Raw genomic sequence first — 14,155 nt, 5'->3', positions numbered from 1 at the left:
CGTCTCGGGCCTAGACCCTTCTTCAGAAATGGGGGAGTGGAAGGGGGTTCTGAAATAAATAGGGAGAGGGGTAGGCGGATAGAAGATGGATAGAGGAGAAGATAGGTGGAGAGGAGACAGACAGGTCAAAGAGGCGGGGATGGAGCCAGTAAAGGTGAGTGTAAGTGGGGGGGTAGGGAGGAGGTAGGTCAGTCTAGGGAGGACGGACAGGTCAAGGGGGCGGGATGAGGTTAGTAGGTATTACGGGAAAGTTGCAGTGGGAGAGAGATCAATACCCTCCTCCCTCCGGACAAACCTCAGGGGATCTCGCTCCCCCACTGCAACTCTCCCGTAATACCTACTAACCTCATCCCGCCCCCTTGACCTGTCCGTCCTCCCTGGACTGACCTATCCCCTCCCTAACTCACCTTTACTGGCTCCATCCCCGCCTCTTTGACCTGTCTGTCTCCTCTCCACCTATCTTCTCCTCTATCCGCCTCCCCCTCTCCCTATTTATTTCAGAACCCCCTTCCACTCTCCCATTTCTGATGAAGGGTTTAGGCCCGAGACGTCAGCCTTCCAGCTCCTATGATGCTGCTTGGCCTGCTGTGTTCATCCAGTTCTACACCTTGTTATCTCAGATTTTCCAGCATCTGTAATTCCTACTATCTCTAATGGTCCGAGTTCGGCGTTCACCGCACCCCCGCCCTAAAAAGGAAGTGGCCGCGGTGACCCCGCCCCCAATGGGCATAGCTGTGCACTTATCACGCCCCCCCATGCGCCCACAAAGCCGCGGCCGTATTGAGCCCGCCCCCTCCAAGTGGGCGTGGCCCGGGTCAGACCACGCCCTCTCGTGAAGATGGTGGACGACAGCCGGGCCTTGTCCCCGGAACCGCTGAGTGCCGCGCTCCTGCCCGCCGAGCCGCTTCTGTTGATCTTCACTTTCCTGGAGCATAGAGACCTGGTCAGGTACCGAGTGCGAGAGAGGGAATGTCAGGTACTGCGGTGACGGTGGAGAGCAGGGAGGCGGGTGTGGTGGAAGGGAATTGAGTGGGGCTGGGGACCGAGAGAGAGACAGACGGGGGTGGGTCGCGCGCTCTCTCTCTGTCTCTCTCTGTCTCTCTCTCTCTCGGCCCCCGTCTCTCTCGGGTTCTGAGGAAGGGTCACTGGACCCGAAACGTTAACTCTGTTTTCTCCTCCACAGATGCTGTCAGACCTGCTGAGCTTTTCCAGCAACTTTGTTTTTGTACACTTTCACATTCCTGGGGGTTACCATTGACCAGAAACTCAATTGGACTCGCCACATAAAACACAGTGGCCACAAGAGAGCAAGTCAGAGGCCAGGCATGCTGCAGCAACTAACTCTCCTCCTGACTCCACGCCTCCCCAAAAAGAAAGCCTGCTCACCATCTACAAGGCTCAAGTCTGGGGTGCAATGGAATGGGGGAATGGGGGACCCTGGATGGGGGCAGCCCCAACGACACTCCAGAAACTTGACACCATCCAGGACAAGGCAACCCATCGAAGACTGGATGGTGGCTCATGTTGTTCCATTATGTAAGAAATGTAGAAAAGACAAGACAGGGAACTACAGGCCGGTGAGCGTGACATCAAGAGTAGGCAAGTTATTGGAGAGGATACTGAGGGACAGGATCAACCAGCATTTGGATAGTCAAGGCCTGATAAGGGATAGTCGGCATGGATTTGTGTGTGAGAAGTCATGTCTGACAAATCTTTGAGTTTTTCGAAGAGGTAACCAAGAGGATAGATGAGGGTAGGACAGTGGATGTTGTCCTACTTTGACAAGGTCCTGCATGGCAGGATAGTCATGAAGGCTAGGTCACATGGAATCCAGGGAGAGCTAGCTACTTGGATTCAAAATTGGATTGATGGTAGGAAGCAGAGGGTGATAGTTGGAAGTTGCATCTCAGCCTGGAGATCTGTGATTAGTGGTGTGCCATAGGGGTCAGTGCTGGGACCTTTGTTATTGACATAAATGATCTCGATGTGAATGTACAAGGCACGATTAGTAAGTTTGTGGATGATACAAAATTAGGAGGCATCGTTGATAATGAGGAAGGTTATCAAAAATTACAGAGGGATCTTGATCAGATGAGGAAGTGGGCTGAACATTAGCAAATGCAATTCAATACAGATAAGTATGAGGTGTTTACACTTTGGGAAGTCAAACCAAGGTAGGACTTATACAGTAAATGGTGAAGTCCTGAGGAGTGTTGTGGGACAGAGGGTCTTAGGAATACAAGTGCATATTCATTGAAAGTGGCATCACAGGTGGACAGGGTGGTGAAGAAGGATTTAACATGCTGGCCTTCATCGGTTAAAGCATTGGGTATGTTGGGACGTTATGTTACAGTTGTATAAGGCATTGGTGAGGCCGCGTTTGAAGTATTGTGTACAGTTCTGGTCACCCTGTTTTAGGAACGACATAATTTAAACTGGAAAGTGTGCAAAGAAGATTTACGAGGGTGTTGCCAGGAGTAGTAGACCTGAGTTATAGGGAGAGATTGGCCAGGATAGGACTTCTTTCTTTGGAGCATCGGAGAATGAAGGGTGATCTTATTGAGGTGTGTAAAATCATGAGGGGCATAGATAGAATGAATGCATATAGTCTTTTTCCCAGGGATGGGAAGTTGAAAACTAGAGGGCATAGGTTTAAGGTGAGAGAGGACAGATTTAAGAAGGACCCGAGGGGCGGCTTCTTCATGCAGAGAGTGGTGCACTTCTGAAATGAGCTGCCAGAAAAAGTGGTTGAGCAGGTACAATAGCAACATTTGAAAAACATTTGGACAGGTATGTGGATGGGAGGGGTTTGAGGGGATATGGACCAAGTGCGGGCAATTGGAACTAGCTGAGTGGGTACCATGGCCAGCATGGACCAACGTGGGCCGAAGGGCCTGTTTCCATGCTGTATTACTGTATGACTCCCTCCACCATCAATGCTGAATATTAACAGAATGTACCAGCTAAAGAATGCAGTGCAGAAATTGATCAGGGCTTCTTGGCACCTTCCAAACCTACAAATACTACTATCCAGGGGGACAAGGGCCACAGATGCATGGGAGCGCAAGTTTCCCTTCAAACCACTCACTATCCTAACTTGGGAATATATTGTTGTTCCTTCAGTGTTGCTGTGTTAAAATCCTGGAGCTACGTCACTAACAGCTTTTTGGGCATTTTTGTGACCAAGTACCACAGCTGTTCAATAAAGCAGCTCACCATCACCTTTTCAAGGGTAACTAGGGATGGGTAATAAATGCTGGGCACACTGACATGCTGTGAAAGAATTTTTGAAGAAGAAGGTAGAGTGAACAACATGGCTCTGGATTAACTCAGAGAGGGACAAGGTGGAGGTGAGGGGTAGTGAAAGGGAGGAGGAGAGAGTGTAATGGGGATAAAGAGAAAAGGTGTGGGAGTGGTGTGAAGGGGAGGGAGAAAGAGGCTGAGTGTGGAAGGAAGTGAGCAGGAGGAGAGGGTGAAAAGGTGAAGAAATGGTAGAGAGAGAGGTGAAACGGGAGGGGGTGCAGAGGCAAAGGGATGGGGAATGAGAGGACCTCACAGGGCAAGGGGATAGAGAAATCGATAGGAAGGAGGCATCAGTAAGCAATGAAAGGGGAAGGAGGTAGAAACAGCCAGAGATCACACTAAGGATGAAGCATTGGATGTGGATGAGGAGGCTGATAGGAGTTGCTGGGGGATGGAGTGACCATAGATTTTCTTACGTACCAGGGAAACAAAATGCCTGGTTCAGAAACTGGGAATGAGATTGAGCATATTTGCAGGCTGGCAGATTCCATGTAGGCTTTTAGAGATCCAGGCACCATTCACAGAAACTTGCATAAGGGTGGACTGATGATGATACATAGAGTGCGGATAGGGCAGCTGGAGATGCACAGCTGGGATGGGGATAGCAGGTATACAGAATGCGGATAAGGGAGGTAGATTTGTGTCCCCAGTGCAGGGGCTGGTAGATGCATGTCACTAGGACAGGGCAGGCAGACGCTCATGACCGGAGCAGGGTGGGGCAGACGGATACACAAATCCAGGGTAGGTGCGTGAATACAAAGGCCAGTAGGTGTTCCAGGATAAGGCAGGTGCATGATGAAATAGGCATGAACGGAGTTTCTCTGTAAAGGAATTGGCATGCAGTTGATGGGCTAAGTGACCTCTTGAGCTGCACTGTGGCCAAGCCAGCCATAGACTGAGGTTGAAGTGGGAGAGAGGATGCCATCAGGAAGAAAAAGATGAGACATGAGAAAGCTGTTTGGAGGCCCGATTCGAAGCATTAGATCGAGTTCCTGACCATCTCCTTGGTTCATGATGCTATTGAAGCTGACGCTGAGCAGCAGTTGTTTTGATTTGATTATCTTATGTTTCTACTTCACCCTTCCAGTTGCCAGTCTGTTTGTCGCAGATTCCATCAACTCTGCAGTCATGACCCCCTGTGGAAGAGACTCTGTAAGAAATACTGGCTGCTGACAGAGTAAGTATTGGGACCAAGGGATGAAAGACAGGAATCCCCGAATACCAGTATTTGCTCTTTAAGTTGTGTGTTTCGCTACAGTCATAGAGCATGGAAACAGGTTCAAACTCGTTCATGCTGACCAGATATCCTAAATTGAGCTAGTCCCATTTGCCTGTGTTTGGTCCATATTCCTCTAAACCTGTCCCATTCATGTACCTGTCCAGATGCCTATAAATGTTGTAATTGTACCCGCCTCTACCAATTCCTCTGGTAGCTAATAATGCACCATCCTCTGTGTGAAGAAGTTGCCCCTAAGGTCCCTTTTAATTCCTTCCCCTCACATTAAACATGTGCCCTCTAACTGTGGACTCCCCTACACTTGGAAAAAGACGTTATCTATATACCATATCCATAAGGTCAACCCTCAGCCTCCTATGCTCCAGGTGCAAACAGTCCCAGCTGATCCAAACTTTGAATAACTCAAGACCTCCTGACAACATACTTGTAAATTTTTTCTGTACCCTTTCTTGTTTAAAAATGTCCTTAATATAGCAGAGCAACCAAAACTACTATCTCCTGATTCCACACTCTCTGCCCTGCCTCTCTCTGGGCCGCCATCTCTATCCGATCTCTCCACTCTGATCTGTACCTGGAATCTGCACCCTGTCTCTCTGCTCTGTGGTCTTTGCCGCGTATCTGTGCTCTGTGATCTCTACCCTGTCTCAATTTAAGGCTGAGAGAGATCGTTGATTAGCAGGGAAATCCAGGGATATGGGAAACTGTCAGGAAAGTTGTCGTGAACTACGTTGAATCCGGATCTAATTGAATGATAGAGCAGGCTCGAGAAGGTCAAGAATCAGCCCAATTCTTTGATTTCTTATGGTCTAATGATCGAAGGATTCAAACCCGCTCCCATTAATGGAACGGTTGAGACCAGAGGTCACCAGTTTGAGGAAAAGCCACTAATGACTCGAGGAGAAGTTCTTTTAGAGCGAGCGCTTATAACCTGGCAGTTCATAAATGTCAGAATCTGGTTCGACTGTGGCTCTCCTAAGTGAATTGAATCATTATCAAAGAGAACAAAGTTTCAGGGATATGGTGCAAAAAGGGGGATAAGTGATAGATTCCTCCAGTGCAGAAAAAGCCCTTTGGTCCATCAAGTCTGCACTGACATAACTAAACGCACGTTAATCCCAATTTCCTGCGCTTGTCCCATATCCTTGAATATTACGATATTTGAAGTGCTCATCTAAATATTTGTTAAAGGTTGTAATGTTTCTGGCCTCCACTGTCTTCACGGGCAGTGCATTCAGATTCCCACCACCTGCTGAGTGGGAAAAGGTTTTTTCCCCAAATTCTTTCTGAATCTCCTGCCCCTTACTCTAAAACTATACCATCTCGTGATTGACCCTTCAACCAAGGGGAATAGAGATTCACCCTGGCCATACCCCTCATAATCTTATACACCTTAATCATGTCCACTCTGTCTGCTCTCGAGAAAACAATCCTCGTCTATCTAATCTCCATCTCAGGAAGCATCCTGCTGAACCTCCTCTGTATTCCTTCCAGTGCTATCACATCTAGGAAGTGAGGTGACCAGAACTGCCCAGGGTACTCTGGTTGTGGCCTGACCAATGCTCTGTACAACTCCAATATTACCTCGTTGCTCTTATACTCTATGTCACAACTGATGAAAGTGAGTGTCCTGTGTACTGCCTTAACTATCCTATTCATGTGCTCTGCTGCCTTCAGGGATCTGTGAATAAATACCCCAAGATCCTTCTGTTCCTCTAAGCAACTCAGTGTCCTGCCATTCGTTAAATGTTCCCTCATCTTGCTGCTTCTTTCAAAGTATATCACCTCGCACTTATTGGGGCTAAATACCATCTGCCACTAGTCTGCCCATCTCACCAATCCATCTATATCTTCCTGTAACCTACAACCACCATCTTCACTTTTAATCACTCTGCCACTCTTGGTATCATCTGCAAAATTTCTTAACATTCCCCCACATTTTCATCTGTATCATTTATGTATATAATAGACAATAAGGGTCCCAGTACTGGTTCTTGTGGTACACTGCTAGACACAATTGAGGTACACAATTGAATTCCCTATGAAGGGAAAGGCAGTGCTAGCAAGGACACTATTCACTCAATGGCAAGTAAGGCAGCAGTAGAATAAAGCAAAACAGGGCATGTGATAGATGTCACATTGGCAAATTAGGTCATTCAAACAGGCTTCTACCCTTTGTATCCTATTACCAAGTCAGTTTCTGATCCCTGTCACCATGTATCCCTGAATTCCATCTAATTTAACCTTCTCAATCAATCTCCCATGTGGGGCCTTGTCAAAAGCTTTGCTAAAATCCATATAAACTACATCAATTGAACTTCCCTCGCCCACACACTTCATCACATTTTCAAAACATTCTAACAAATTTGTTAGGCATGACTGCCCTCTGACAAAGCCATGCAGACTATCCCTAATTAATACCTAAGTATTAAATTTCTCCTTCAGAATTTTCTTCGATTGTTTCTCTGCTGCTGATGTGAGACTCTCCGGTCTCTAATTTCTTGGTTTATCTCAACCACCCTTCTTAAAAGGTGGAACCACATCAGCCAACCTCCAGTTCTCTGGCAATTGTCCCGTGGCTGAAGAGGAATTAAACATCTGCATCAGAGCCCCTGCAATTTTGTGCCTTGCCTCCCACAGCAGCCTGGGATGCAATTCTCCTGTGCCGGGGATTTATCTGTTTTTAAGCCAATGCCTCCCCGTATTCCAAAGTCAAACTGTGCAAGTTCCTCACAGTCCCTTTTCCTGAATTCTGTACCTATATTCTCCTTTCCAAAGTGAAGACCGAAGAGAAGTATTCATTCAACTAAAAGCCCTATCCTTCCTCATCCAGCCCTGACTTGCGCTAGACATCAGGGATTCTCTGAACTTATTGCTCCTACATTTCGGTCTAAAAGGTACATGTTGGACCTGCACTCTACCCAGGTCCTTTTTGAATGCCCCCCCCTCCCCCGCCACTGCTCTGCTGTAGACTTGACCCCACAGAGAGCTGTTACCCAGTCTACTGTGGCCAGATTCTGCTTTATTTTAAGAAAATCTGCCTTTCCCCAGTCAAAGCCATCTTTTGCAGGCCAGCTTTCTCCTTGTCCAGAACACATTTGAACTGTACCCTGTCGTGGTTGCTATCTCTAAAATGTTCCCCCACTGCCAAATCGAACACTTATCCAAATTCTTTCTCCAGAATCAGATCCAGCACTGCACCATTCCTTGTTGGGCCTTCTATGTATTGACATAAAACTCCCTGGGTACACTTCAAGAAATCCCTAAACGCTTAACACTATGACTATTCCAATTTACTTTGGAAATGTTGAAATTCCATAGTATAACTACCTGTTTATTACTTTTACACACTACTGTGAACTGTCTACGTATTTGCTCCTCTAATTCCCACTGACTGTTTGCGGGCCTATAATCTACTCCCAGTAAAGCAGCTGCCCCCTTTAACATACCTAAGTTATAATCATAAAGTCTCATTTGAGGACCCTTCCAAGATATCATCTCTCTGTATTGCAGTAATTGACTGCTACACCATCACCCTTTCTACACCCTACTCTGCCTTGCCGAAAGATCCTATAGCCTAGAATGTTAAGTTGCCAGTCCAGCCTTTCCCTCAACTATGTTTCTATGATGGCAACAATATCATACTTCTACATGTCAATCCATGCCATTAACTCACCAATCTTACCTATTAAATTCCTATCATTGAAGAAAAGACCATCCGACCTTGCCTTCCTCTCTTGACACTCAACATAACTGAACTAATTCTGATTTGCCGAGTGACAGTGGCAGAATTGTCCTGCATAGAGTTAGCTTGGATATGACAGAATAAATGCTGTAAGCATCCTGTAATTGCCTATCTCTGCATCTTCTGTATGTACAAATGTGTGTGCACATGTGCAGGTGTGAGAATGTGTGTCTATGTATGCTTGTGCAAGTGTGTATTATACATACGGGGACAAAAGTGTTTTGTGTATGTGCCAGTTTTAGTTGTCTGTTGTGTATCTGCATGGCTGAAAGTTTGGTTCACTGAATATCTATCACACATCTTGTCTTGGCAGGGAGGATAAAATGCAGCAGAATATATGTTGGATGGAGCTTTTCCGCCAGTTCTACTGCGACATGGGACGCTACATTGATCACTACAGCCAGTTGAAAAAGGCCTGGCAGGATTTGAAAGAATACCTGGGGCAGAGATGTCCTCGTATGATTGCCTCATTGAATGGTAACTAGACCAGTCTGGCTCTTTATACCATGGAATGGTGAGATGGGGTAGGGTGAAATGGTAACTAGAGTAGGCTGGTGCAGTGATCTCGGGGAGTGAGCTGTAGACTCACCAGACTTCAATGATATTTGTCCAATGATATCAGTCCTTTATCCACTTCACCAGAGCATTACAGAAAATGGGGAGGTGCTGGATGTATTACTGAGAGCAATGGGAGATGGGGAGAGAATGGAGGCAGGCTTTTGGAAAGTGGAAGGAGTGAGGAACAGAGATGAGTGATGAAGGGGTGAATTGAGGAAGGTAGAAAGACAAAACTGATTTGGGCCCCAAGACTGTTATCTGTTGTATTAGTGTGCATTGTCTGTGAAATTACTCTACTACCTCTAATGTCTATGTATTAATTTCTTGTTTGTGTTTTGTCTGTGTATTAACACCTGTCATTTGTGTATTGTCTGTATCTTACTGTGCTGTTTGTGTATTGTTTGTGTATTGCTGTGCTGTTTGTGTATTGTTTATGTTATAGAATCATAGAAATCCCACGGTACAGAAAGAGGTTGTTCAGCCCATCATGTCTGCATTAACTCTGATGACCATTCCACCCAGACCCAGCCCTCTACCCTATCCTTGTAATCCTGCAGTTAGAATGGCTCACCCACCTAGCCTGCTTATTCCCGGACACGATGGGCAATTTAGCATGGCCCACCCACATAACTTGCACATCTTCAGACTGAGAGGGGAAACTGAAGCACGTGGAGAACGTGCAAAGACCACGCAGTCACCCAAGACTGGAATCAAACCTGGGCCCTGGGTGATTTTTGTAAATTGCATATTGAATATCACTGACAGCTTCTCATTACATGAAAAGCTGAACTAGTTTCTGATGCCTGGTGTCCTCCTGTCTAGTGGGTTTGACTGAAGAAGAGCTGGATGCTGTCGAACGGCGAATTAAGTTCAAGCTCCCCAATGATTATCGCTGTTCCCTTCGCATTCACAATGGGCAGCGACTGGTTGTCCCTGGGTAAGATACAAAGAAGCTGTGAGTATATTGGGTTGTACCCGTTTTTTTGCACTGTGCATCCTGAGGGTTGCGTTCTTGGCTTTTTGCTGTGTATACTGAGGGTATTGTCCTCTGTTTCTCAGTGTGTGCAGATAGTCGTGTTCTCAATTTCGCACTGTGTATACAGAAGGTGGTTTCTCAGTTCCTCACTGTGTGCACAGAGGCTCCTGCTCTCAGTTCCTCACTGTCTGTACAGAGGGTCGTGTCAAAGAACAAAAGAACTAAAGAGAGGTACAGCACAGGAACAGGCCCTTCTGCCCTCCAAGCCTGTGCCGATCATCATGCCCTAACTAATACTAAAACACAAACCTTCTGCCCTTATTCGGTCCATGTCCCTCTCTTCCCTCCCTATTCATGTAACCATCCAGGTGCCTCTTGAATGTCACCAACAAGCCTGCTTCCACCACCACCTCTGGCAGTGTGTTCCAGTGTCCTTGGTCATTGCTGTGTGTTTAACTGAGGTGGTTGGCTCCCAGCCATTGGATCTGGGATTCTTTGTGCCTTCTCTGGAACTGGAAAACGTCACTGATTTTGGTCTCAGTTTCTTGCCCTCTGGAGATAGAACATAGAACAGTACAGCACAGTACAGGCCCTTCGGCCTACGATGTTGTGCCAAACTTTTACCCTAATCCTAAGGTCTGTCTAACCTCCATCCCTACCTTATACTATCATCCATATGCCTATCTAATAACCGCTTAAATGCCCCTAATGAGGCCGACTCCACTACCTTCTCCGGCAATGCATTCCACTCCCCTACCACTCTGAGTAAAGAACCTACCTCTGACGTCTCCCCTATATCAACCTCCACTCACTTTAAAACTATGCCCCCTCGTAATAGCTACCTCCACTCTAGGAAAAAGTCTCTGGCTGTCCACTCTATCTATACCTGTAATCATTTTGTACACCTCTATCAAGTCACCTCTCATCCTCCGTTGTTCTAAAGAGAAAAGCCCTAGCTCTCTCAACCTTTCCTCGTAAGACCTTCCCTCCATTCCAGGCAACATCCTGGTAAATCTCCTCTGCACCGTTTCCAACGCTTCCACATCTTTCCTGTAATGAGGCGACCAGAACCGGACACAATACTCCAGATGTGGCCGAACCAGGGTTTTGTATAGCTGGAGCATAACTTCACGGCTCTTGAACTCAATCCCTCTATTAATGAAAGCTAACGCACCGCAACTTCTTAACAACTCTATCCACCTGGGTGGCAGCTTTCAGGGAACTGTGGACATGAACCCCAAGATCCCTCTGCTCCTCCACACTGCCAAGAATCTTTCCGTTGACCCTGTATTCTGCTTTCAAGTTTGTCCTTCCAGAATGAATCACCTCACACTTTTCAGGGTTAAACTCCATCTGCCACTTCTCAGCCCAGCTCTGCACCTTATCAATGTCCCTTTGTAACCTAGAACAGCCCACCGCACTATCCACAATGTGACCCACCTTCATATCGTCTGCGAACTTACTAATCCACCCTTCCACTCCTTCATCCAAATCATTTACAAAAATCACAAATGGAAGAAGATCCTTGTGGTACACCACTCGTAACTGAGCACTTTGTTGAATATTTTCCATCCACTACCACCTTTTGTCTTCTAAGGGTCAGCCAATTCTGAATCCAATCTGCCACATTTCCCCCTATCCCGTGCCTCCTTACCTTCTGCATGAGCCCACCATGGGGAACCTTATCAAACCCCTTACTTAAATCCATGTATACCACATCCACTGCTCTACCTTCATCCACATGTTTGGTCACCTCTTCAAAGAATTCATTAAGGTTTGTGAGGCATGATCTACCCCTCACAAATCCATGCTGACTATCTTGAATCAAACTGTGCCTTTCCAAGTGATCATAAATCCTATGTCTCGGAGCCCTTTCCAATAATTTGCCCACCACCGACGTGAGACTAACTGGCCTGTAATTTCCGGGGTTATCCCTATACCCTTTTTTGTACAAGGGAATGACGTTTGCCCCTCTCCAATCTTCCGGCACTATACCCGTGGACAGTGAGGACGAAAAGATCATCACCAAAGGCCCTGTAATCTCTTCCCTCGCTTCCCATAGAATCCTTGGTTAAATCCCATCAGACCCAGGGGACTTATCTATCTTCAACTTCCTCAAAATTCCTAGCACATCTTCCTTACTAACATCGACCTCCTGTAGCCTACCAGCCTGTTTCACACTGTCCTCCTCTACGACTCGGCCCCTTTCAGTTGTGAATACCGAAGAAAAGTATTCATTAAGGACCTCTCCTATCTCTTTAGGCTCCGTGCACAAATTCCCTTTACAATCCTTGATCGGCCCTACCCTTTCTCTGGTCATTCTCTTATTCCTCACGTACGTGTAAAAAGCCTTGGAGTTTTCCTTGATCCTATCTGCCAAGGCTTTCTCATGCCCCCTTATAGCTCTCCTAAGCCATTTCTTCAACTCCTTCCTGGATAACTTGTATTCCTCTAGAGCCTTTTCCGTTGCTTGTTTCCTAAACCTCACACAAGCATCCTTCTTCCTCTTAACTAGTCGTTCGACCTCTCTCAAGAACCAAGGCTCCCTCACTCGACCGCATCTTCTCTGCCTGCTAGGGATAAACATATCGAGCACACGCAGTATGCATTCCTTACACAATCTCCACGTTTCAATAGTGCTGTTCCCTGACTGCATCTGTTCTCATGTTACTGTTACCCAGTTCTTGCCTAACAGAGTTATAATTACCCTTTCCCCAATTATAAACCTTACCCTGCTGTATGTACCTATCCTTTTCCATGACTATTGTAAAAGTAACAGAGTTATGATTGTTACCGCCAAAATGCTCTCCTACCAACAGGTCTAACACTTGGCCCAGTTCATTGCCAAGCACCAAATCCAAAGTGGCCTCTCCTCGTGTTGGCCTATCTACGTACTGTGTCAGGAAGCCTTCTGGACAAAATTCATTCAAATCTAAACTATTACAACTAAAATGTTTCCAATCAATATTTGGAAAGTTGAAGTCACCCATGACTACAAACCTGTGACTTCTGCACCTTTCCAGTATCTGCCTCCCAATCCGCCTCTCTGCAACTGCTAGGGGGTCTGTTTTTAAAAAAAAAAAACCCAACAAAGTGACTGCTCCTTTCTTGTTCCAGACCTGAACCCAAACTGACTCTGTCTACAGAGATAACAGGAACTGCAGATGCTGGAGAATCTGAGATAACAAAGTGTAGAGCTAGATGAACACACCTGGCCAAGCAGCATCAGAGGAGCAGGAAAGCTGACGTTTCGGGCCTAGACCCTTCTTCAGAAATGGGGGAGGGGAAGGGGATTCTGAAATAAATAGGGAGAGAGGGCGAGGTGGATAGAAGATGGATAGAGGAGAAGATAGGTGAAGAGGAGACAGACAGGTCAAAGAGGCGGGGATGGAGTGTAGGTGAGTGTAGGTGGGGAGTTAGGGAGGGGATAGGTCAGTCCAGGGAGGACGGACAGGTCAAGGGGCAGGATGAGGCTAGTAGGTAGGAGATGGGGGTGGGCCTTAAGGTGGGAGGAGGGGATAGGTGGGAGGAAGGACAGGTTAGGGAGGCGGGGACAAGCTGGGCTGGTTTTGGGATGTGGTAGGGGGAGGGGAGATTTTGAAGCTTGTGAAATCCACATTGATACCATTGGGCTGCAGGGTTCCCAAGCAGAATATGAGGTGCTGTTCCTGCAACCTTCGGGTGGCATTGTTGTGGCACTGCAGGAGGCCCAGGATGGACATGTCGTCTGAGGAATGGGAGGGGGAGTTGAAATGGTTTGCGACTGGGAGGTGCAGTTGTTTAGCGTGAACCGAGCGTAGGTGTTCTGTAAAGCAGTCCCCAAGCCTCTGCTTGGTTTCCCCAATGTAGAGGAGGCCACAACGCGAACAGCGGATACAGTATACCACATTAGCAGATGTGCAGGTGAACATGTGCTTGATATGGAAAGTCTTCTTGGGGCCTGGGATGGGGGTGAGGGGGAGGTGTAGGGGCAGGTGTAGCACTTCCTGCGGTTGCAGGGAAAAGTGCCGGGTGTGGTAGGGCTGGAGGGGAGTGTGGAGTGGACAAGCGAGTCCCGGAGAGAGTGGTCCCTCTGGAAAGCAGATAAGGGTGGGGAGGGAAAGATGTCTTTGGTGGTGGGGTCGGATTGCAGTTGGCGGAAGTGTCGGAGGATGATGCGTTGGATCCAGAGGTTGGTGGGGTGGGAAGTGAGGATGAGGGGGATTCTGTTTTGGTTGTTATTGCGGGAAGGAGGTGTGAGGGATGAGTTGCTTTGTGGAACACCTACGCTCGGTTCGCACTAAACAACTGCACCTCCCAGTCGCGAACCATTTCAACTCCCCCTCCCATTCCTCAGACA

At 47.1% G+C, this 14,155-nt stretch overlaps 1 protein-coding gene across 4 annotated transcripts in view; it reads left to right on the top strand.

Moving 5' to 3' along the window:
* The first annotated feature begins 563 nt into the window (after nucleotides 1-563).
* fbxo3 (F-box protein 3) overlaps nucleotides 564-14,155 on the top strand; it is a 37,011-nt gene continuing 23,419 nt past the window's right edge. Inside the window, exons 1-4 of one of the 4 annotated variants that reach the window (XM_048606992.1) lie at nucleotides 565-948; nucleotides 4,391-4,480; nucleotides 8,596-8,759; nucleotides 9,663-9,777. In XM_048606992.1, the coding sequence (XP_048462949.1) occupies nucleotides 839-948; nucleotides 4,391-4,480; nucleotides 8,596-8,759; nucleotides 9,663-9,777 (479 nt within the window). In that variant the 5' untranslated portion in view covers nucleotides 565-838. Of the gene's footprint in view, nucleotides 977-4,390; nucleotides 4,481-8,595; nucleotides 8,760-9,662; nucleotides 9,778-14,155 lie in introns of all 4 variants that reach the window. The other 3 variants (XM_048606995.1, XM_048606994.1, XM_048606993.1) reach the window with 3 other exon arrangements.

The sequence above is a fragment of the Rhincodon typus genome, chromosome 17 (genome assembly GCF_021869965.1).
Source record: "Rhincodon typus isolate 14 chromosome 17, sRhiTyp1.1, whole genome shotgun sequence".
Taxonomy (NCBI): domain Eukaryota; kingdom Metazoa; phylum Chordata; class Chondrichthyes; order Orectolobiformes; family Rhincodontidae; genus Rhincodon; species Rhincodon typus.
The sequence above is the reverse complement of the archived record's forward strand: the minus strand, read 5'-3'. Positions and strand labels throughout refer to the sequence as shown.